The sequence below is a fragment of the Lonchura striata genome, chromosome 15 (assembly GCF_046129695.1).
Source record: "Lonchura striata isolate bLonStr1 chromosome 15, bLonStr1.mat, whole genome shotgun sequence".
NCBI lineage: Eukaryota > Metazoa > Chordata > Aves > Passeriformes > Estrildidae > Lonchura > Lonchura striata.
Window position 1 is genome coordinate 2,135,722 of NC_134617.1, and position 23,930 is coordinate 2,159,651.

Consider the following 23,930-nt stretch of genomic DNA (forward strand, 5'->3'; position numbering starts at 1 on the left):
TCCCTGGGCCCAAAAGCCATGGAGGGAGTGGTTTTCTCTCTGCTGTGCCTCACATGATCCCGTTCAGTCTGGCCCATGATTAGTGGTCTGTCAGCCTGCTGTGCTGGCACTGGCTGCTCGGTGCTGGAAGGGCTCTGGGGCCAGCTCTCGGGGCAGTAAGGAGCCACATCTGATCTCTGTGGTCACCCCGAGGCTCTGCAGCTGTGGTTTTGTCTCCAGGAGAGAAATGAGGGGAGGTTTGCTTTGCCCACGCTGCTGTCACGAGACTGCTGGGACAGCAGGCAGAGGGGAGGAGGAATTGCACAGAAAACTGGTTATAAATCTGCTCCAAGTCAGGCTGCAGCTCTGCTCCCTGATTTTAAATACTCCCTTTATCCATTGCCCTCCCAGCCAGGCACTCTCACCCTGCAGGTCCTACTGCTGAAGCTTTTTTACTATAGATTCCCTGAAGGGAAAGAAAGCAGAGGGAATTTTACATCTCCTGCCATTCCACAGCAGCAGAGCAGCCTCCCAGCCCTGCTGTCTTGTGCTTTTGCCTCCTTTGCTTCTCTCCCTGCCCCTGCCCAAGCTGCCATTGCCCAGGGAAGCATTTTTAGGATGTGCTGGGGTGGCACTGAGAGTCTGCCACGTGTAAAGTGCCCAGCCTTTCCCAAGGATGGCTGCTCCAGGCTGGCAGGCTGAGCTGGGAGGCTGGATGGACTCCCCGGGGCTCTCAGCCTGGCACAACATCTGCCCAAAAGGCTGGAGCTGGCTAAGCAGGGCCTGGCCAGTCTCTGCTTGTTTCCCTTTAGTCTGAGCTGCAGCAGGCTGGGGTGGTGGGTGGAAGTGGGGCTCTCTGGGCTGGCTGTGGTTCTCTCCAGCTTGGGAACCCCACTCTTGTCCCAGTCCCTGCACCTCCCTGGGCTCCTTGCACAGTTTGGGTGTTTCCATCACCTCTGTCTGTGTTTGCTCCCCAGGCTCTGATCCAGCTGCCCCCCTACATCTCCCAGTGCGAGGAGGTGCTGCAGTTCTTCGAGACACGGCCCGATGACCTGACCCCCCCAAAAGAGTGAGGAGCCACTGCTGGGAGAGGGGGGACACACTGGGAATGCGGGGAGACACACTGGGAATGCGGGGGGACACACTGGGAATGCGGGGGGACACACTGGGAATGGGGGGGACAAACTGGGAATGGGAGAGACAAACTGGGATGGTGATGAGAAAAACTGGGATGGTGATGAGAAACAAACTGGGATGTGATGAGTCACAAACTGGGATGGTGATGAGACATGAACTGGGATGGTGATGAGACATGAACTGGGATGTGATCAGACACAAACTGCCCTGGACTTGGTGATATCCATCACTCTGGTGTTGATGAGCAATTCCCAGTCGCAGATCTGGGATTTGGAGACTTTGGTGGAGAAGCTCTGCAGCTCAGTGTGGACACCTTTGTCCAGTGGGGAAGTGGAAACACTTCTCTGGGACCCCATGAAGTGTTGGTCTCTTCCTGAGCCCCCTTCTATTTGCAAATACCACTCAGGAGCACGATCAGCCTGGAGAGCCTCGCTTCACACATTTGCACCAACCTCTGCCTCGTTGGAAGGGCATTTTCCCTCAGCCATATCCACGAGCCCCATACATAACAACACTCCAGAGCCTCTCCAGGCAAAGCCAGGAAGGTTTGCAGGGAATCTTGCGTGCCTTATGCAACTCGGTGTGGTTCTAAGTCTTGTGACTGTGAGCTGCTCTGGCCAGGAGCCACCCATCTCCTACTGATCACGAGCAGCACAAATCTGAGCAGCCGCCTCCGTGTCCTGCTCTGCTGCTCTCCCTTTCCCTGCTGCATGTGACACGGCTCCTGAGCAGTGGGGGAGGCCTGATTGATTGAGAGGGGAAAGGCAATAAATTGATTTGACACCATTCTCTATTGGAAGGGTGTAGAGGAAGATAAAGGGATTTTGTTTTTCTCCCCCGAGCATCAGCTGAGCCTGTCAGGTCTTCAGCTCAGTTCTGTGCTTGTGTGGACTGCATCTTCTTCCCTGGGTTTTTGATTATTTTCATTCCCTCTCTTAATTCCCCCTTCCCCCATTCCTCTTTCCTCCTTTGGCTCCTGTTTCTATTGGCTTGGCCTGTCATCGTTTCTCCTGCAGCTCGTGGTCACTGATGAGATTGGTCTGAGAGCCCCAGAGCCCATTAACTAATTGCTTGCTGTTGCTGATGCTCTCATCTGTCCTGCCCAGCTATTGCTCACCACTTAACCTGCTGCCCCATGGGTCATCCCTCAGAGGAGGTCATCCCTCAGGGATGGATTGTCCCAAGGACAAGCAAGGGACACCAGGGCAAGATGAGCTTGCAAGGATATCAGGGTTTTTTTTTTTTTTGGGGTGTGGGGCACTGTCTATGGACAGATCTTTGAGCCCTGCAGGAGGAGGAGGAGCTGCTCTGCAGTAGGAGTCAGGTCTTGGACCTGCCTGCAGCCACGGGGGGTGGAAGGGCAGCTTCAGTCTCACACCCGCTCTCCTCACCTTTAATTTGTCTTTTAGGCTGAGCCAGAAATGAGGCAGGGTGAGCACTGTGGCCAGAGCATCAGGTGTGGGGGGAGGCCTTTGGGTGCTGAGTGGGGCAGCCCTGTGAGCTGCTGTGCTTGCAGCTGGAGCTCCCAGCCCTGTGTCCTTGCAGCCATCAGGGCCAGTGCCCTGTCACCTCCCTGCCTGGGCTCTGAGAGACAAGGGACTGCCTGGAGCCCAGTCCCAAACACATTTTGGTGGTGGGATGATCCACAGGGTGCAGAATTCTGTTGCATTTGTGAGTTTTGGCCTTTGCAGGGCTGGGTGGGCAAGCAGGTGATGCTGAATCCAGTGCTGGTCGTGCTGCTTCTCCTGCCTGCTCCTCTCCATGGGGAATGTGCTGCATCCTTTTCTCCTCCTCTCCACGGGGAATGTGCTTCTTCCCTTTCTCCTCCTCTCCATGGGGAATGTGCTGCATCCTTTCTCCTCTCCATGGGGAATTTGCTTCTTCCCTTTCTCCTCCTCTCCATGGGGAATGTGCTGCATCCTTTTCTCCTCCTCTCCATGGGGAATGTGCTGCTTCTCTGCCTGCTCCTCTCCAGGAGGAGAGCCAAGCCTGCAGCACACAGAGGGACCCAGTGGGTGCCCCTTGTCCCTTTGCCTCCAGCAGCCAAACCCTACAGCATCTCAAGGACATCCCCGTTGTGTCGCCATCCCATTCCGAATGCCAGAGGGGTATTTATGAGCTACAATTCAAAATGTTAATTAATAAAAGTCCTTGACTCTCTCCTCTGGAGGGACTGGGAGCCCATTCCCAGGGCTGGCCTGCTGCCAGCTCAGCACTAAGGAGGTGGGAGCCGTGATCAGACGTGTCTGGGCTTGGGCCGGATGTCATCCTTCATCCAGCACAGAAATCCTCTGCTCCGGGAATTTGAAAGGGAGCCAGGCCGTGAACAGAGTGGGGGAAAGGAGGGAAAAAAAAAAAGGAAAATATTTTTATGCTGGGTGGCTGAAAGGTGGGAATGAGGGAGGGGAAGAAGGACTGGTCAGGCACTCTCATGGGAGCCTTCCTGCTCCCCATCCCTTCCCTGGCTGACGCCTCTGCTCATGCTGCCCACGAGGGTGGCAGCTGGTGGCAGTGATGGGGACGTGTCTGTGAGCACTGTTGGGTGCACCCTGTGCTGTCCTGTCTGGGTGCAGGTGAGGCTCCACACATCCCTCTGCACCCCAGGGTGTCACACCCTGCCAGGGGCCACAGCTGGCTGCAGTCCTTGGAGCCCTGCTTGAACTGCAGTTGATGCAATTCTGCTTTAACTGCAGTCTGTGGAATTCCGATTTAACTGCAGCTTGTGGAATTCTGATTTAATGGCAGTTCATGGAATTCTGCTTTAACTGCAGCTTGTGGAGCTCTGATTTAACTGCAAATCACGGAATTCTGGTTTAAGTGCAAATAATGGAATTCTGGTTTAACTGCAGTTCATGCAATTCTGTTTTAACTGCAGTCTGTGGAATTCTGATTTAATGGCAGTTCATGGAATTTTGCTTTATCTGCAAGACATGGGATTCTGGTTTAACTGCAGCTTGTAGAATTCCGGTTTAATGGCAGTCTGTGCAACTCTGATTTAAGTGCAAATCATGGAATTCTGGTTTAACTGCAGCTCATGGAGTTCTGCTTTAACTGCAGTCTGTGGAGTTCTGCTTTAACTGCAAAGGGTGAATTCAGTCCTTGTTTCTGGCAGTGTTTGGGAATGGAAAGAGGAGCTTGGACAGCCCAAGCATTTCTCTCCAGGCCCCTGTGGTGTTGTTTTCCCTGGATCTGGAGCACTCCTGGGCTGAGCCAGGGCTCTCCTGCTTTTCCTGCAGTGCAGCTCCTGAACAACACGAGCAGTCCTCAGCCCTTCCCAAACTCCCCCCTGCTCTCCAAGCCCCAGCCTGTCCCAGGGAGAGAAAAAGGGTCAAACTCTGAGTTTATTCCTCCTCCTTCCCCCACTGCTCCCAGCTGGGCAGGATGTCACAGCCAGGAGTGGAGTTGGGGCAGTCTCCAGCATTTGGTGGGTGGGAGAGGGAGGTGAAGCCCTCCCTCCATCCCCTCTTTCCCCTTCCCCAGCTTTTCTGTGTATCACATCAAGCAGGAGAGCAGAGGGAGGTGGCAGGGTTTCTACTGGCAGTGACAGCTGGTGGCTTTTGTGATGTGGATCCATGTCCAGCAAGCTCTGGACTGGAATTATCCACTGTTTCCAACTCATGGGGCTGCCCATTGTGGGGCAGAACGAGGCTGAATCCAGAGGAATTTGTGAAGAGCAGTGAGGGAAGTGGGGAGAAGAGAAATGGTTATGGAAAAAAAAAAGAAATTTCTGTAAAGTTAGCAATCTGAGGGATGTGGGATTTTTCTCCTCGGTGCTGGATGGAAGCCCTGCAGCTTCAAAGAACAGAAGTCATCAAATTCCTGTTCCCCACGTCCCTCAGCAGGTCTGACCAGCACAGGATGCTGGGCTGCCGAGGTGGGAGTGTGCTCCCCTCACCTCCCAGCCACCCCTTGCAGCTCAGAGCTGTTTTTAACCACAGCAGAGGTGCTGGAATAAGGCTGGGGAAGTCTGAGGGGCTGGGCACGGAGCCACTGCTGAGTCAAGGCATTCAGCTGCTCTCTCCTCCAGCTGAATTTCAGCTCTGGGACATGAGGGAGCCCAGGTTAACTCTGTAGAGAAGCAAGGCCCTAATAGCTAATTAATACATTATTAATATTAACCATTAACTAGTTAATAATATTACCAAGTTATTACCAATTAATTACATTATTACCAATTAATATTACCAAGTAACTAGTTATTAACATTGCCAAGTAGTTATTTATTCACTGCCCACAGTTACCAGTGGGATGTGGTGGGGAAGGGGCTGTCGTGGTGCTGTTCCCACACCTGGACATGGGATGCTCCCCTGGCCATGAGAAACCTCTTCAATTAAAAGCATCTTTCACTGGGTTTTTTGGGGAGCTGTGCAGCCCATCATGTATAAAACACTTTAAAAGTTGTTCCTTTGAACTTTGTCCCTGCTGTAGGTGGTAGGGGCTGCAGGAAGCCACTCCAGGAGCTTTTGCTGGTGGACCAGAGACCCATGAGTTGGTGGATGTTGGTTTGGATGAGGATTCCTGCTGGCTTGTAGCTCAGGGGTCGTGTCCTGCTCTGCAGACAGATCACAGCTTGTACACAAAGTTGTTTTGCATTTCTGCTGATCCCCATGTGCACATTCACCAGGAGTTCAGGCTGGATCCCAGCTCCAAAACAGCCTCCTCCTTCCCTTTGCTGCGAGCTGCCTGTCCTGGCTGGCAGCAGACAGAAATGCCACATTTCTGGGGTTTTCTGAGCTACCAGGGCAGGTTCTGAGCCTGAGGGCTCAGCTTGGCCAGCTCTGCAGTGGCCCTGGAGTGTGGGGACAGGGGCTCCTTTCAGTGCTGCTGGAGCATTTGCTAAACATCACTTCTCCCAAACAAGGGCTCTCTTGTACCCTGTTCCTCGCCTCCATAAATTTTCCAAACATCTCCAAGCTTGCTGAATGCTTAGGAGATGAACCCCCTCCTGACAGCTATTTTGGAGGCATTACTGTATTACAGCAGGAGGGTTTTTTTTTGGTTTTTTTTTACAAGAGACGGTTTTTTTTAATATGAGAGAGATGTTTTCTTGGAATGCTGACCTCAGATCCGTCCCGTTTGATGTGGCTCCTGTGTGGGTTTGCAGCAGCTGGAATTGTTTTCCTTGTGTTGGGTTTCCAGTCCTTCACCTATTCCACGAGCTGGCTGTGGCAGCAGAGGCAGTGCTGAGGTCCCCAAAGCCACATCTGGGGGCATTTTTCTCCTGTGAGTCCCACTGCAAGGTGGGTTTTTCTGTGTGACAACCTCAGGGCCACCTCCCTGCAGCTCTGGGACCTGCCTGGTCCAGCAGCCACCAAATGTGCCTTAGGAAAAAGTTTATAAACTCAAGCCAGATTGTAACAAATCTTCCTTAGACCTGGCTTTATAATTGATGACTTTGAATTAACATTTCTTGCCTGAATTATGACCCTGTAAGTCCATGAAGAATTTCAGTGTCCCCAGCATCCTGCAGTGAGTTGTTTAACAGTTGTCTTACAGGTTGTTGAAAAGCAGCCTCTGTGTATTTGTTTTTAATTTATTTTTAAAGTCTGCTCACTTTGCTCAACCTCTGTGCTCCCCATTTCACTCCTTCCCACCCTTGGATCCTCAGGGATGCTGCCTAGAGAAGATGTTTGAGAAACCTGACTCTCTTTTCCTTAAAAAAAAAAAGTGGCATGGGGATGATTGAATGTGCTAAGAGTTCTCCATGTGTCAGAGTTTCCTTTCAGGGGATTGTGAGGTTCTTGAAGGACACTGGGCTGAGCCCACTGGGATGTGGTGTTGGCTCAGAGCTTTAAGTGAGGCTCCAGTCACACAGCAACCTTTGCCTTCAGAGTTCTGGGAAGCAGCTGGAGGAGCATTCCTGGGTTTTTGCACCTCTCTGGGGCTGGTTGGTGTCCCCCTGTCACAGCTGTGCATTGGTGCTGTGTAACTCTGCCGTGGCTGGGGCTAAATGAGATTTACAGTGGAAGGCAGAGTGGTTTTTCCTTCCCTTCTGCTGGAGACATGAGTTGCCAGGGATCCGTGCACATCAGCTCTGCTGCTGTTCTCTGCTCCTCAGGGATCCCAGGAGGAGGAGGAGATGCTGCCAGGAGTTTATTGCTGTTTCCTGTCTTGTCTGAGCTCCTGTCCCCTCTGAGGTGCTTGGGCTGGGGCTGCTGCTCTTCTGACCTGCAGCTCTTTGTGTCCCTGCCAGGAACATCCCAGCAGCAAAGTGGAATTGCAGCTCCTTCCTTGCCCCCTCACTCAGACTGAGCAGCCAGGGAAGGGAAGCAGGGGATGAGTTACAGTGATGGCTTTAGCAGAAGGCAGGGCAAAGCCTCCAGTTATTCCCGTCAGCACCAGGGTGCCATTCCCACCTGCTGATCTCCAGCCTGCTCATCTGCCCGTGCTTTGCCTCCCTTCCCTGTGGTACCTCTGAACTGGGTCAAGTTTAATGGGGCTTGTTAATTAACTCTGGTTGAGCTCTGCAGTGCTGCCTCTGTGGGGAAATCTTTGGGGTGCTCTGTCCCACAGATTCCCCTGAGGGTGTCTGCACCTGGGACGTGGTGTCCAGGTCTCTGCACAGTCTGTGGTCTCAGAACTCAACAGGCTCCAGTTTCTGTAACAATGTCCAGCTTGTTTCCACTCCATCCTGGCTGCATTTTATTTCATTTTATTGGGACTTCCATGGATGGGTCCCTGAGGTGGTGCCAAGGGGCTCGGTGGAAGCTGCAAGGCCAGGCCAGCACCCAGGCTCACCCTGGGAAGGACAAAACATGAAATTATGAATTGAAAGGATGGGGGCAGGGGCTGTTTGCAGGTGGGTGATGCCCATGGAGACATTGGCTGGTTGAGGGAGGTCAGTGGCCCCACCAGAGGCAGCACTGTCTGCGTTCCTGGGTGGGTTTGTCAACACCCCAGCTGTCCCCTGGCTCTGCTGACACTCTTCCTTCTCTCTTTCAGGGAGCCCATTGGAAAGAAGAGGTCTGGTAAGGACTGCTTTCCTCTCTGCTGGTTACACCAACTCCTCCTTCCACCCACTTCTCCTGCTGTGGGATGAGGTCCCAGCCCCACGGCAACCCAGCCCCTGCTCTGCTCCCCAGTGTAGATCCACTCTGATCCCAGTGAGATCCACTGCAGCCTCCAGGCCCCCATCCCATATTCCCCAAGCCTCTGTGCTGCTCCCCAAGGTGGGTCAGAGCTCTCAGCACTGCCCTGGAGGTGTTGCCAGCACTGCTGGACCTCCAGTCCATCCCCTCCCTGCCTCATGCCTTGTCTCCCATCCTTTTGTTCCCCATCAGGGCTTATCCAGAGAACGGCCTCTTTCCTGCAGAGAGGTACTAACAGCTGCTCCTGCCCTTGCTCTGCTCTGCCTTTCTCTGGGGGACACCTGCTCAGCTGGGGGGGCAAGAAGCTTGTCACCTTTGCCACCCTTGCCACCCTTGTCCCGTCCCCTGTGGCTTTCTGTGGTGGCTGGTGGACACGGGGTGGTGGCACAGGGGCTGGGGCTTGGCTCTTGGTGCAGCTCCACGTGCAGGGGACGTGCCCCAGGTCCTGCTGAAGGTCTGCAGGGGTGGGAATGCCAAATTTCAGCAGTGCAGAGGAGTGTCTGAGCTGCTCAGGGGGCAGGGAGGGGCTGAAGGTCTCCCGGTGCAGCAGGATGTTCTCCTTCACCATGGCACCAGCTGGGAGCCTTGGGAAGGAAAAAGGGTCTGGGATGCTCTACCCTGGCTCCTCAAGAGAGGGGGACATCTCTGAAAGACCCCCTTGTTGGTGTGGTTGAGGGTTATTTGAGCTTCCCAAAAAGAGCAGGAAGGAGGGGCAGAATTGATCTGTGGGTTAAGGAGGCATCTTTCAGCTCCTGGAGCTGCAGAAGGCACAGAAACGTGTGAGGCTCTTTAGGAAGGAAGGTCTGAGCTTTGGCTGCGTGGAGATCCTGCTGAAAGGATTTTGGAAAGGATTTTGGCCAGGGAGCTGGCATTGCCATCGCCTGTGTGAGCAAACTCACTGGCAGTGGATGAGTTCCCCTTGCAGGAGAGAGGAGAGGCACAGGAGGGACTCGGAGATTCCCCTTCCTTTTCCAGTGGAGCTGCAGGTCCTCCTCCTTCAGGAGCTGATGGTGTCCCAGGGCTGGTGCTGGGATGCAGATGGGAAGCTCTGGTGTTGTTGGTGGCTCCTGGTTTTGATCTGTTCTCACAGGCTGAGTGGTTTTAACCTGCTAAAACCTTTGACAGCATTTTCTGCTCAGTCTCTAACTGCTCTCTGTCCAAGCAGGACGTTGGGTTGGTCATTTTAAACTCTCATGAGCCAGCACAGCCTGGCTCTGTTCTGAAGTGCTGGGGGCAACAGAAGGGGAGGCTTCTCTAGGGCTGAGAAGAAGAAGAAAAACATTTCTGCTGCATAACTCAGCTCAGTGAGGGAAAAATTCAATTTAAGGATGCTGCTTGTTGGAGAAGCAGGAGTTCTCCACTGAGAAAGAAGAGTTTGGATAACATCCAAGGCAGAGCCTGCTCTGGCAGGGCAGGAGGTGCTGCAGCCACCAGGGAAAGGTGTTTGCTCTCAGTAACCTTACACAGGGTTGTTGTCTCGTGCCAGACGTGTTCAGAGATTCATCTCACTGTCTTGCATTTCCTGGCAGCAGAAACAGAATTTGGTTCAGCTGCTGTCACCCCAACTCCTTCTGAACCTTGAGGAAATCCCTGGTGGTTCATTGGGTCCCCAAGCCAGGCCTGCTTTGAGGTAGCAAATATACAGCAAGGCACAAAAAATGCTCCTTCAATCCAGGATGTCCCTGAGGAGGGGTCACCTGACAGCTGCTAACAAACAGAAATCATGAGGATTGCCCAAAAAGCAATTTCCCAATTGCTGGAGAGGGGGTGAGCTGCTCTTGACTAGTGTTGGAAAGAACTCTGAGGTCCTGGCAGCAGCAAGCCGAGTTTGGAAATGGGGTTTGAGCAAACACTGGGATGCAGAGTGGGTTAAAGTGCTGCTCCTGTGGTGGCCACGAGACTCAGGTGACATCTGGAGTTTCGAGGAGGGTCTGGTGTGTGTGAGCACTGGGAATAAAATCTGCTTTCTTTGCTTAGCTTTTTTCCCCTGAGCCTGAGGGGTGGGCCCTGCACAGCCTGCAGCTTGCAGGGCGTGGATTATCCCCAGACTTTGGGGATAATCCACCCCTCTGCCTTAGCCACTGATTGAGGTGTCTAAAAGTAGTGATGCCATCAGTGCCCTGCCTGTTGGAGCATTTCTGTTCTCTCTGCCTCTCCCAGTTGCACAGAAAGCACAGATGGAGAGCCACGGGCTGGTGCAGGCGAGCCTGGAACTGCCTGCAGAGTTTATATTTGGGTGGAGCTGCCCAGGGAGGCTGGCAGAGACCTCAAATGCCCCTTTGCCAGTTTGGTTTTTTTAGCTGCACGTCCCTTTTGCTGTGCTGAGGAATGTCCCCGCCGTGGTAGAGAGAGCCCAGGCTGCAGGAGAGGCAGTGAGGGAGCCACAGGGGAGCTGTCTGAAACCCCACTGCTGAATGGCATTCCCATGTGATTGTTTTCCAAATTCTGGAACAATCCCTGGGGAGCTGAGAGGGTTTGCAAAGAATTCAGCACAGCCTCCAGTGCCCAGTTCATGTGAGAGCAGGAGGAAGGTCCATCCCCCTTGCAGAACTGATCATCCCAAACCCCTCAGGTCTGGGAGAAGAGGGGCTGTCCTGAGACCTCTGGGTCTGACATTTTTGGGAGATGCATTAGGCCAAGGCTGGAGTGTACAACAGGCTTCAAACCCAAATATCTGTACCCCTAATTCAGTGCTGAGCTCTTTGTTTCCCTCTGGGAGCACCGATGTCCAAGCTCTGTCAGAAATTCCTCACTTTTGGCACTTGCAAAGCCAGAAACTGGAAAGGCTGGAAGCATCACAAGCAGCCTCGTATCTGTGAGATCTCCTGCTGGGTTTGTACATCTCAGCCCTTGGGGGAAAGGCCATTTCTGGCCAAACAAAACCTGTGAGGATTTTTGGGCTGGCTGAGGGCGAGGCTGCTGCTCTGGGATGTGCCGGGTGCCTCTCCTGCACCCGGGCCAGCATCACTTCTGCAAGCCCAGCCCAGGGACCTCCGTGGTGCCTTGACTCGATGGATTCTCCCTCCCTCGGCCACATTTGTGTCATTGTCCCAGCTGAGGGTGCACAGTCTGTGCTCCTGCCTGAGCTGTCTGCAAACCCCTCTCCTGGGGGCACAGATTCCTCCTCCCCTCCCCAGCTCGGAGCTTTGGAGCTGTGTCCCACCTCCCTGGGCAGCTTTGCACCGTTGCTATTTTGAGGAGCCCAGGTCTGGCCGTGCTCAGGACGCTTTGCTCACTCCAGGGTGTGTTTTTGTGGTTGAGGATGATTAGGCCAGGTGAAGATGCTGCCAAAATTAACGCCTACCTCTTCCTCCAAGCTCGGTTTACCACTTCTCTTGCTGGTTTAATGGGTACATTGGAGAATCCAGAATTGGCTGCTGAAACTACGAATAGCCTCAGAGGCACAGGTGTAATTACAGCCAGGGAGGCAGAAAGGGGAGTACTTATCTCTTCCTGCAGTTGTTATTCTTCTCTCAGGGGCTGGGTAGATCCTCAGATCGCTTTAAGCACAAACCTTTAATTGAGCTGCTAGAAGAGACAGTCCCAGCATCCACCATTCACTTTGGAGGACTGTTTTTAACTCTGCCTGCTGCCCCACCTTTGGGTTTTGGTGTGGAGGAAGCTTTCCTGAGCAGGAACAGACCCTCTGCACTTGGCCAGCTCACCTGGAGCTCTGCAGAGTGCTGTTTATGGACACAGACAATTTCCTGCCTCTTCCTTTAAATAACACAGCCCTGCAGACACTCACTTAAATGAACACTGGTTCATTTAAATCTTGGCTGTGGTCTGGCATTCTCAGAAGCAGCTGGGAGAGGTTGTGACCCTGTGAACAGGAGAACTTCAGGAGGCAGCAGAACATCCTGGGAATCCTGAGGACCTGCTAAATCTTGTCCTTCAGGATGAGGATAGCACCTTAGCACACGTCTTCCCTCTCAGTCCCTCCTCTTATCTCTCAATTTGTCTTTACAAACTCCACTTTTCAACCTGGAACATTTGAAACATCCCCTCCTGACTTTTCCTGGTCTCTGCACCAAGTGTGGCAGGTAAATACAGAGAATAAAGTCGGCGATGAGAGTTCGTATTAGCCCAGTAATCCTTGTAGGTGGCTCCTGATAGCCAAGGCCTCCCATCCTTTTCTTCCAGTTGAGAAGTCCAAATCTCTGGGGCATTAGAGATCAATTTAAAAGATCGATTTAAAAATACTCCAATGACCTCAAGTAACCCCTGTGACCTCAAGTAACCCCGATCAGAGCCTCTGATGACCTCAAGTAACCCCTGGATCAATTAAAAAATACTCCAATAACCTCCATTAACCCCAAATGAGCTAAAACAACCCCTCTCAGGGACTCCAGTGACCTCAAGGAACCCCAGGTGACCTCAGGGAACTCCAAGTGACCTCAAGGAACCCCAAAAGGACCTCAAGGAACCTGTACCAGGGCCTCTAATGACCTCCCACACACATTCACCAATAGTGGTTGAATAAAATACACCTGCTTATCTTCCTCACTTAGCAAAAGAACATTTTGTTCCCCCTTCGGCATGAAATAGGAACGAGACGGAGAAGTTCCTGTGTCTGCTAGGAAACAAAGTTTTGGGTCCAGCAAGGGCTCCAGGTACAGCAGCAGATCCTGACACCCTTCACAATCCCTTTCTAAAGTTCTTTTTCACCAGTGGCACATTGATTCCTTCCCAGTCCCTGTCCTGGTGGCCTCCCCTTTCCCTTTGCTCCTGGGGCTCCCTGCACTTCATCCCACCGGGGGCTGTAAAAACTCTGCCACCATCCTTGCCTGTACCTTCACCTTCTCTCATCCCGGTGCAGGCGAGTCCTGGGCAAGATTTTTTTGAGATTTTGGTGCTTTTTGGACGTTTCTGGAGGCAGACGGGGAAGTGCTGTGGTGCTCTGGGTACCTGAGTGCCCCGTGGGGTAACGGAGGGAATGCCCAGCTGGACACGGTGCCAAGCCCTGGTGCTCCCTGGCGCGTGGGGCAGGGGAGCAGTGCTGTGTGAGGGGCACACTCCGGTTTGTGGGGTGGTGGCAGGGTAAGCGGGGAGTTCTGCAGAGGTGCCCCTGGGCAGTACCAGGCCGGGGGGATCCATAGCCAGAGCTGTGTACTGGAGGAAAACGTGCTGCCAAGAGAAACCGGGCACTGCTCCCGCGTGTCCGGGATGGATGTGGCACATCCCGGTGGCCCGGTCCTGTCTGCAGATCCTCCCGGTGACCCTACAGTGCTCCTGGTGTCCTGGTGACCCTACAGTGCTCCTGGTTATCCCACAGTGCTCCTGGTGTCCTGGTGACCCTACAGTGCTCCTGGTTATCCCACGGTGCTCCTGGGTGTCCTGGTGACCCTACAGTGCTCCCGTTGTCCCAGTGATCCCACAGTGCTCCTGATGTCCTGGTGACCCTACAGTGCTCCTGGGTGTCCTGGTGACCCTACAGTGCTCCTGGTTATCCCACAGTGCTCCTGGTGTCCCGGTGACCCTACAGTGCTCCTGGGTGTCCTGGTGACCCTACAGTGCTCCTGGTGTCCCGGTGACCCTACAGTGCTCCTGGTTATCCCACAGTGCTCCTGGTGTCCTGGTGACCCTACAGTGCTCCTGGTGTCCTGGTGACCCTACAGTGCTCCTGGTTATCCCACAGTGCTCCTGGTGTCCTGGTGACCCTACAGTGCTCCCGGTGTCCCGGTGATCCTGCAGTTCTCCTGGTGTCCCAGTGTTTCCACAGTGCTCCCAGTGTCCTGGTGACCCTGCAGTTCTCCCGGTTATCCCACAGTTTTCCCGGTGATCCCGCAGTGCTCCCAGTTATCCCACAGTTCTCCTGGTGTCCTGGTGACCCTACAGTTCTCCCAGTGATCCCACAGTTCTCCTGGTTATTCCGCAGTTCTCCCAGTGACCCCGCAGTTCTCCCGGTTATCCCACAGTTTTCCCGGTGATCCCGCAGTTCTCCCGGTTATCCCACAGTTTTCCCGGTGATCCCGTAGTTCTCCTGGTTATCCCGCAGTTCTCCCAGTGTCCTGGTGATCCTGCAATTCTCCCGATGTCCCGGCTGTCCCACGGTTCTCCCGGTGTCCTGGTGATCCCATGGTTCTCCCGGTTATCCCGGTGATCCCGCAGCACTCCCGGTGTCCCGGTGATCCCACAGTTATCCCGGTGATCCCGCAGCACTCCCGGTTATCCCGGTGATCCCACAGTTATCCCGGTGATCCCGCAGCACTCCCGGTTATCCCGGTGATCCCACAGTTATCCCGGTGATCCCGCAGCACTCCCGGTTATCCCGGGATCCCATGGTTCTCCCGGTGATCCCGCAGCACTCCCGGTGTCCCGGTTATCCCGTGGTTCTCCCGGCTTATCCCGCAGTGCCACCTGCCGCCGGTCCAGCTCCGTTCCGCCGACCCCGCAGCTCCCTCCCGGCTCGCCTCTTCCTGGCCGCAGGAGCGCTTTGTTCCCGCTGTGTTCTGCTCCCTCTGCCCTTCCCTGGGGTATTTTCCCCTTTTTTTTGCCAGGAGACCGGGATGCAGCAGGAGGAGCGGGGCAGGGAGCAGAGCAGAGCCAGGGGCTGAGCACAGAGGGGCTGGGGGACAGGAGATGCTGTCCTGTCCTGTCCTACAAACACCTCCCAGCGGGGCTGTAGGACAGGGGATGTTTTCCTGTCCTACAAACACCTCCCAGTGAGGCTGTGGGGCAGGAGATGCTTTCCTGCCCTACAAACACCTCCCAGTGAGGCTGTGGGGCAGGGGATGCTGCCCTGTCCTACAAACACATCCCAGTGGGGCTGTGGGACAGGGGATTCTTTCCTGTTCTACAAACACCTCCCAGCAGGGCTGTGGGACAGGGGATGCTGCCCTGTCCTGTCCTACAAACACCTCCCAGTGAGGCTGTGGGGCAGGAGATGCTTTCCTGCCCTACAAACACCTCCCAGTGAGGCTGTGGGGCAGGAGATGCTTTCCTGCCCTACAAACACATCCCAGTGGGGCTGTGGGACAGGGGATTCTTTCCTGTCCTACAAACACCTCCCAGTGGGGCTCTGGGGCTCCTCAGCCCAGCAGAACCTGCTGCAGGCTCTGGTTTGGGGCAGCCCCTGTGCACAGGAGGGTCCCCAAAACCCCAGGCAGGTCCAGGCTGGGGTGTGGCTGGTGGAGGTTGCTTGGATGGCTCTGGCAGGCAGCAGCAGGTCTCAGCTGCCTGTCCCCACCTCACCTGGCTGCTGGTTTGATCTCTGTCCCCCTCACTCTGCCCGAATCTCTGGCTCACCCCTGTCACGCTGGGGTCCCCGGGGTGTCCTGGAGCTGCTCGGTGGTGGTGGCCGTGCCCTGGGGACAGCGCTGACCTGGCACACGGGTCGGTTTTGTCCCCCTCGCTGTGCAGGAGCTGACTGTGCCTCGGCTGAGCCCCTGGTGCTGGAGCAGTATGTCGTGGTGGCCGACTACCAGAAGCAGGAGAGCTCGGAGATCAGCCTGTGCGTGGGCCAGGTGGTGGATATCATTGAGAAGAACGAATCAGGTACAGGGAGCTGGGCTTCTGGGGCTGCACAGGAGCAGTCCTGGGCTGTCCGTGTGTTCCTGGAGCAGCTCAGCCCCCAGGCATGCCACGGGCACGGGGGGCTGTGCAGGGAGCAGCTCTGCTCTGTGAGTGTGGCCAGGCTGCAGGGCTCTCTCAGTGTCACTATAGGACACGTGAAAGCACAACACAAGCCACCTGCTATTTGCAAGGTAAAGAAGAAATTTTATTCTCCGAATCCAACTTTTATACTTTCCCAAAGGTGACATTAGATTGGGCCACCTCTCCAAAGACATTGGACAAACCACTAGTACATCCAGGTTCTCCACCCCCATAAAAGAATGCAAAACAATATGTTGTGCATAAAAATTGTGTGGGAAAGTTCTCCAACAGAACGTAAACTCAGAAGGCTTTAGAAAATCTTAAGAATCAGGGTGACACTCAGGGCTGAATTCCCCCCGTGCCTTCATCCGAGCAGTCTCTGTGTCAGCGTGCAGGAACACACAGAATCACAGGGTATCATTATCTGCAGGTGCTTTTATTGAGAGCTCTGGGAATCAGGGCTACCAACCCAAATCTGACTCCAACATGGCTTTCGAGCTGAACGTATTTTATATTCTATTGTTATATAACTCACATATTAATTATTAAACTTAGATTGTTCTATTGTATACATTGCCACGAGTTTCTCGTGCTCTTTCTTAGATCCCTGACCACAGTTTCTCATGATTATTCTTACGATTAAACAGTAATTACATTTAATTACTAAACAATCATCACATCTAACAATTATATCATTTATCATGTACTAGCTGCACAGGTGCAGTTCTAGGAAGGTACAAAGTCTTCCTGTACTCAGGGTATTTATTTTCTTTTCAGGGCCTACTAAGCTTAATTTTCCTTTTAACCCTAAATCCCCATGATTTTAAACCCTTTTACTATCATCTGCTTGGTGCTTTTGGTGCTGGAAAACTTGCCTGGTGTGTCCTGAGGGCAAAAGCCATCCCTGGGCTTGGCAGGCTGGTTTTAGGGACAGAGGGGGACCATGAAAGCCCCCTTGGTGCATTTTCACAATTCCTGTGGGCAGCAGCCGAGCTCTTTGCTTGCTTTAAAACTGCAACTTGCTCTTAACCTCTGCAAAGGGACTGAGCCATGCTGTAGACCCAGCTTGTGGAGAATTTATTCCCTGAAGCTCACAGAAGTTGCTTGTTGGGGGGAATTAAATGAAAATAGATTTTAACTATTGGTCGCCAGAGGATCAGTTGCACCAGCAGCTCTGTTTGAGAACGACAGAAATAAAAGCAACCCTGAAGCAAATGAAACGATTAGCACAGCCAGCTCAAAAGCTGTGGAAAACAATTTATTTCTCAAAGGCCAGCCCTGCTTTTCCCTCCCATGCAGGTAGCTGATTCCCTTCCCTGACAATCTGGTTGTCTTTCTCAATGACTCGCTGGGGGGGTTCTGAGGGTAATACTCAGTCTTTATTTTCCCCCCTAAAGACACAACTTGTGCTTTTAATAACGAGCAGCAGGCATTGGTTTTGATTGGACACACAGGGGGGCCCAGAATTGCTTGTGGCCTCTCTGGAGCTGGCTGGGCTTCCCCTGGGAGAGCTGATGTTTTAAATCCTGCATTTGCTCGTGGCTTTTCAGTTCTGCTGTTTCCACAAATGGGAAGAAGGCGAGCGCAGCAGGACTCGGCTATCGATTCACACACAGGGCATTCATCTCTGCTAATTAGCTCAGGCTTGCTGACCCACACTGAGGGAAAATGAACCATGAAGGGGCAGAAAAAACCGAAAGCAAACGCAGTGGCTGGAGCCATTCAGCTCTCAGAGCCTCTCCTGGTTTTCCTGGGGAGGGAATTGTACTTTTAGATGTCGCTCAGCTGCAGTTCTGCTGTGCTTGGCTCTGTTGCTTTGGGGGTCACCCCAGCTTCCCGTGGGGATGCAAGAAAGGGGTCACAGACCCCCAGACATGTGGTTTGGAGGGAGGGAGGGAGTTTTTGGCTGGTGTGAGCCCTTGGCTGAGCCTCCTGCTGTTTTCTCCTCAGGCTGGTGGTTTGTGAGCACGCTGGAGGAGCAAGGCTGGGTGCCAGCGACCTGCCTGGAGGCCCAGGATGGAGTCCAGGACGAGTTCTCAATGCAGCCTGATGAAGGTAAGAAGCTGCTGGAGGCATCTGCCCCAGCTTCCTCTGCTGGAGGCACTGCATCACCCTCCCTGAGTGGGGCAGGGCACGAGCCTGGGGGAAGCAAAACCCAGGAACAAAACCTGGGAAAAGGGACAAAAATGGTCCCGCCTGCCTGGTGCTGCAGCAGGACTGGGCAGCTGGCTGCTGGTGGTGCATCCACTGGCCTTTCTGCTCCTCCACAGAGGTGCCACCTCCAAGGAACACTCACCCCAGTGCCTCCTTTCAGCCCAGGGAGATGTTTGTTTTACCTGCCCTGGAGGAGGAGCAAAGCCCAGGTCCTTGGACAATGCATGTGACCTCAACACGTGCAGAGCAAGGAGCACACAGCGTGGGAAAGGCAAGGTTCCAGCCTGCCCTGGGAGCAAATCCCAGGTGCCCCTGGATAACCCGTCCTTCCCAGTGCTCCGTGTGCCCAAGGCAGAGCAGTAGCTGGCTCAGCCCCTCATCTGGGGCGCTCAGCCTGGGGAGGGCTCCAGCTGAGACTCTCTGTGTCAGCCCTGTCTCCTCCTGGAGCTGAAGTGCCACCTCTTTACGTCCTCTCTTGTCCTTCTGCTTCCCAACCATGCTGTTCCCAGTGCCATGGAGGTACTGGTCTCTGCCCAGGCACCTTGGCCGCCGCCGGACTCTTGGGGACTTGTACACCCCTGGCTGGGGTCAAGGTGGAGCACACAGAGACTTTTTTGGCTGCCCCTGTGTTGTGCTTGGAGCCTTGTGTGCATGTCGGCTTGCCGTGCATGTGTCAGCCTCAGAGCGGGCCACCCCTGCTCCCCAGCCTTCCCTCGTGTGCACGTCCCTCTCCTCTCTCAGCTCTTCCTTCTCACGTCTTGTTTGGGCTCAGAACTGCAGTTTTTGCTTTCCCCAGAACACACGTGCAGGATTCTTGCACCTGCTGCCTGAGTTCCTGCAGTGACCTGGGCTGGTGCCTCAAGGTGGGCTCAGGAGGAGAAGCTCTGGCTGGATGTGACAGGACACATCCAGCTTGGTCTCCTCTGCGTGAAGGGGGTGGGAAATCAGAGCTGTGCCACTCCCAGAAGGTAAATGCAGCAAACCCACATGGTGGGGATGTAGGGAAGTCCAGAGGGCTGCATTTTGGAGGCAGATTGGCTCTCACCCTGTTGTGGAACTCCCAAGGCACAGGCAATTATTTCCTTATGTTTCTTCCAGAGAGGAAGCTGAGGGAGAGGAGAGGGTGGATGGACCCATTTATTATCTGGCATGTCTGCATGGCTTTTTGGATGTTTCTCCTTCCTCCTGAAGGGAAGAACATCCATATTCCTGCTCACCATCCCTTGTTCTCATGGACAGGACATCAGGCTTTTCTCCAGGCTCCCCACATGGCTTTGCCCAATGTCCTGGGGGTTAAATGGTGACGTTCCTGCAGATCTGCTGCTCTGGAGCAGTTTGAGTGGGGTTGTGCATGGGGTTGCCCCTCATGCCTGTGGGATTTCTCTTCTCTTACAGAGGATAGTTCCTCTTTAAAGATTCTGAGAATGAAATTTGAGCTGAAATGGATACATGGAAGCACTTCTGTGATGAGTTGTGAAAAGTCTTTAGTCCTAAGGGTGAGGACAAACTGTTTTAGAGAGCTTCTTGGGCCAGAGCAGCTCACCAAAGTTTATATTTCCAAATACATTTCACTGTCATTTCCCTTTGAATGGTCATGTACCTCTGTGTGCTTGCACCTAAATTACAAGAATTTGCATTTGTATAAAGCACTTCATAGCCATTTGTCAGCTGAGGCCAAGTTTCCATCAAACAGTTCCTCTGTGAAACTTCACTTTCTTCCCAACAGAGGAGAAGTACACGGTTATTTACCCCTACGCTGCAAGAGACCAGGATGAAATGAACCTGGACAAAGGGGCCGTGGTGGTGGTGATCCAGAAGAACCTGGAGGGCTGGTGGAAAATCAGGTACTGTCCCAGGCACTGCAGCTGGGGCTGTGGCATGTCCAGTCCCAAGGCAAGTCTGGGAGCTGGGGAGGGCAGAATTCCAGATCCCATTTCTCTCTGACCAAACCCAGGCCTGGTTCAGGGGCTCCGAGTGCTGGAAAAGTCTCTCCTCCCACCCGAGCTTCCAAAGAAAGGCTCAGCAGTCTCTGTTGTTGGGTCTCAAGGCAGTTTATTGCAAGCTATCTAAAAGATTTTCTCCTTGGGCTGCTGTGGTTTGCTCAGAGCTCAGGCAGAGGCACACACACACCCTGACATCCTCTCTGACCCCGACTGCTTCTTCTCTCCCACCCAGGGCTGCTGCTCTCTTTTATATGGTACATTACGTGTTACATGTTTGCAGTTTTTCCCCAGTGCCTATTACCTATATTAAATGGTGATTTTCTATCTTTTATATGGTACATTACGTGTTGCATGGTTACAGTTTTTCCCCAATGCCTGTTACCTATATTAAATGGTGATTTTCTACTCTAAACCAATCTGTGAGTGCCAACATCACCAAGAACATGGAGGTGAGGAAGGAGAAAGAGGGAGGACAGGTCAGGCCCAAATCCCAAATCCATCTTAAAACCTCTGACCCCCATGTACAAAGTAAAAACCCCCCTGGACAGGTGCTAAAACCCCCCTGTACAGCACTCAAAAATTCTTCCCTCTACTTTGTGACTACTTTAATATCTAAACTTTTGTGACTTCTTGTTCCACCTGCAAGGTTGGTAAATCATTCCATGGCTCAAACCCAAAATCACAGCTGTTTCCAGCTGCCTGCCAGGGTCTCAAATGCTTCTGACCAAGGCCTGGAACCTCCAAAAATGTCTGAAGGACATTTGGAGTTCTGACACTCTCCATCCTGACAGATTTGATGTTCAAGCACAGCTTTGGTTGAAAATCTTGGAAGTGCCCTGATTTCCTGTTCTGGGAGGCAGCTGTGTCCTCCAGCAGAGCCAAGGTGTGAGAGCTTTACTGGGGTGTCACATCCTGCTGGTGGGAAATCCCAGGAATGTCCCAGGGCAGGCTGGATCCCCTGGCTCCCTTGGAGGCTCCTGCAGGGAATGGCCAGGTCTGGGCCAGCTCTGCTGTGTGCAGGGCTTGCTGAGCCAAAGGCTCCAGCCCATCCCCAGCTGAGGGTTGTTTTCTGCTGGAAGCTCATTTTCTCTTCTCTGTGGTCGAGCAAACGGCCGGGCTTGCTCAGTTTTCTGCAATTTTCTTAACCTTATGCTGAACCTGTGCTCTTGGCAGCAGGACAGCCCTAGAAACACATCCACTGAGGCACAGGAGAGCTGCCACAGGAGCTGGAAAGGCAATTCCAAGCTGGGGAGTTGGTGCCATCTGGAGGAGGTGGCTGCAGCCCAGCCAGCGGGGAGGGTCTGCATGGCAGGGGCACTGTGGATGTGGTTTTTCAATCAGGTCACAGGGCTGGTTTCTCTCCTAAACAGATTTAGAGCAGGGAAAGGCTTCCAGCAGGAAGAGGTCTCTCCAAAGACCAGGTACATCAATCCCAGCAGCAGCCCTCTTGTTTTTCCCTCTGCTTTCCCTGCCAGAGCCCTTCGCTCCTGAACTGGTGCCATTGCTGAGGTGAAAACTGGGCTTGACAGCATTCCCAGCCCTTGGCTTGGCTTGGGCCAGCTTGTGTGGGAGCATTAGCCATGAGGGAGCTCTCCTGGTGCCATGGAGAACCTGGCAAGCTCCTGCTGCCCAGAGCTTCAGCCAAGGTGTGTGCTGAGCTCTGGGCTCACATCCCTGGCGTGTCCCAGGGGCTCTGTGCAGTGACCCTGCTGTCCTTGTCCCCACAGGTACCAGGGCCAGGAGGGCTGGGCCCCTGCCTCCTACCTCAGGAAGGGCAATGGAGATGTGCTCCCACCGAAGCTGGGCTCGGGCTCCTCGGCTCACTGCAGTGCCCTGGAGCTGGATGGCATCTCCAGGCAGCAGCTGCTGGCCAGCAGGGACAAGGACGGGCTGGGCGGCCAGAGGGATGGCAGGTTGGAGAGCCGGCCCCTGCCCGGCGCCGACATCCGACGCAGTGAGTGCTGGGCAGGGCAGGTGGGCTGCAAACACAGCTTAAGGTGGGCTCCAAACACAGCTTAAGGTGGGCTGCAAACATGGCCTCAGGTGGGTTCCAAAAACAGCCTCAGGTGGGCTCCAAACACAGCCTGGGGTGGGCACCAAATACAGCCTCGGGTGGGCTCCAAACACGGCCTCAGGTGGGCTCCAAACACGGCCTCAGGTGGGCTGCAAACACAGCCTCAGGTGGGCTCCAAACACAGCCTCAGGTGGGCTGCAAACACAGCTTAAGGTGGGCTGCAAACATGGCCTCAGGTGGGTTCCAAACACAGCCTGGGGTGGGCACCAAATACAGCCTCGGGTGGGCACCAAACACAGCTTCAGGTGGTCTCCAAACACAGCTTAAGGTGGGCTGCAAACACAGCTTAAGGTGGGCTCCAAACACGGCCTCAGGTGGGCTTCAAACACGGCCTCAGGTGGGCTGCAAACACAGCCTCAGATGTGTTTCAGCCTGCCTGAAATATTGATAGGATGTTTTACAGGACAGGGGAAAATGGCTTCAAACTGACAGGAGTTTTAAGGTGGGATTTCGGAAAGAAATTCCTCCCTGGGAGGGTGGGCAGCCCTGGCACAGGTGCCCAGAGCAGCTGTGGCTGCCCCTGCATCCCTGGCAGTGCCCAAGGCCAGGCTGGACAGGGCTGGGAGCAGCCTGGGATGGTGGAAGGTGTCCCTGCCATGGCACGGGGTGGAATGGGAAGGGCTTTGAGGTCTTTTCAAACCCCAGCAATTCCGTGATTCTGGGATTCTGTGATCTTAACCCCTCTGCAGGCTGTGTCCTCTGGGTCAGTCCTGCAATGCAAAAATAATTTCACGTGGTCACCTCAGCTGCATTTCCCAGGAGAACCTGAAAGCTGGGAAGCCCTTGAGACCTGTGGGTGACCTGGGCTCTGAGCTAATGGATGCCTCCTTTAGGTTCCTTTCCCTGGGACAGGTTTAGTCCTTGCCTTTCTGTTCTGTCTCTCACTTGTCTTTCATGAACACGTGCTCAAAAGCCAGAAACTCAACAGCATCTGGAATTCTTCCTCCACAGAGTCACCAAAGATGAGGCAGAGGCCACCCCCTCGCCGAGACCTCACCATAGTAAGTGCCAGCTGGTGTGGGAGGGCAGCAGTGGCACAGGGGAGGGAGGGGAGCACTGCAGGGAGCTCTGGTCGCTGGTTGGGATCTTGTCCCCGTGCCTGGATGTGGTGTCACACCTGCTGTACAAACACACTGATGGCTTTTCTGTTTTCCTGGCACAGCCCCGTGGTTTGAACCTGCCTAAGCCTCCTGTCCCCCCTCAAGTGGAAGAGGAATATTACACCATTGCTGACTTCCAGACCACCATCCCTGATGGCATCAGCTTCCAGGCAGGAATGAAAGTAGAGGTGAGACTGTCACCTTCCCTTCACACACTGTCACTCCAGGGCAGCACTCCTGGCTCCCATTGCCCTGGCACCTTCCAGGCCAGGGAGATCTGCACCCCATGGTGCTCTGAGTGCAAACCAGGCATGGTTTTGTCTCTGTGAACATTCCAGACTCTGAGAGCAGGATAAAAACCTGTAGGAGCTCAAGAGACACTGGCCCACACCATTCTTGGTGGCCTCCTGTCCCCCAGGTGTGAGTGCTCTGTTTGAGCAAATGGAAAATAAACCCACACCACAAATGGAATTGGAGATGGGAGTTTTTCCTCTTAGACCAGGTGTAAAGTTAAAAGCCCTTCCCAAATTCCTGGCGCACCCTCTTTGCTGGCACAACCCCTCCTGCAGATGGGATTCTGCTTTCTCCGTGTGTGGATGTGACTTAATGCCTCTCTAAGAGGATTTTTCCTTCAGGGCTGCCCCATCAGCCCCTGGCAGGCCCCAGCCCTGCTCCTGGAGCTGCAGAGAGGCTGGGCAGTGTGGGATCCACACGGGATCCATCTCTGCTGCTGGATCGCTCCAACAGTGCCGCGCCGTGGCCACCGCCAGCACCTGGCACCCGTCCTGGGAGGGGCAGAGCCCAGCAGCCCTTCCTCTTCCTCTTCCTCTTCCTCTTCCTCTTCCTCTTCCTCTTCCTC

The 23,930-nt window shown here is 54.0% G+C and overlaps 1 protein-coding gene across 2 annotated transcripts in view; it reads left to right on the top strand.

Moving 5' to 3' along the window:
- SH3PXD2B (SH3 and PX domains 2B) overlaps positions 1-23,930 on the top strand; it is a 65,312-nt gene that overhangs the window by 38,430 nt on the left and 2,952 nt on the right. Inside the window, exons 5-13 of one of the 2 annotated variants that reach the window (XM_031506023.2) lie at positions 957-1,048; positions 8,059-8,084; positions 15,567-15,701; positions 17,751-17,855; positions 18,464-18,547; positions 19,681-19,798; positions 21,625-21,851; positions 22,923-22,972; positions 23,134-23,259. In XM_031506023.2, coding sequence (XP_031361883.2) covers positions 957-1,048; positions 8,059-8,084; positions 15,567-15,701; positions 17,751-17,855; positions 18,464-18,547; positions 19,681-19,798; positions 21,625-21,851; positions 22,923-22,972; positions 23,134-23,259 — 963 coding nt within the window. The remainder of the gene's footprint in view (positions 1-956; positions 1,049-8,058; positions 8,085-15,566; positions 15,702-17,750; positions 17,856-18,463; positions 18,548-19,680; positions 19,799-21,624; positions 21,852-22,922; positions 22,973-23,133; positions 23,260-23,930) is intronic. The other variant, XM_021532124.3, reaches the window with a different exon arrangement.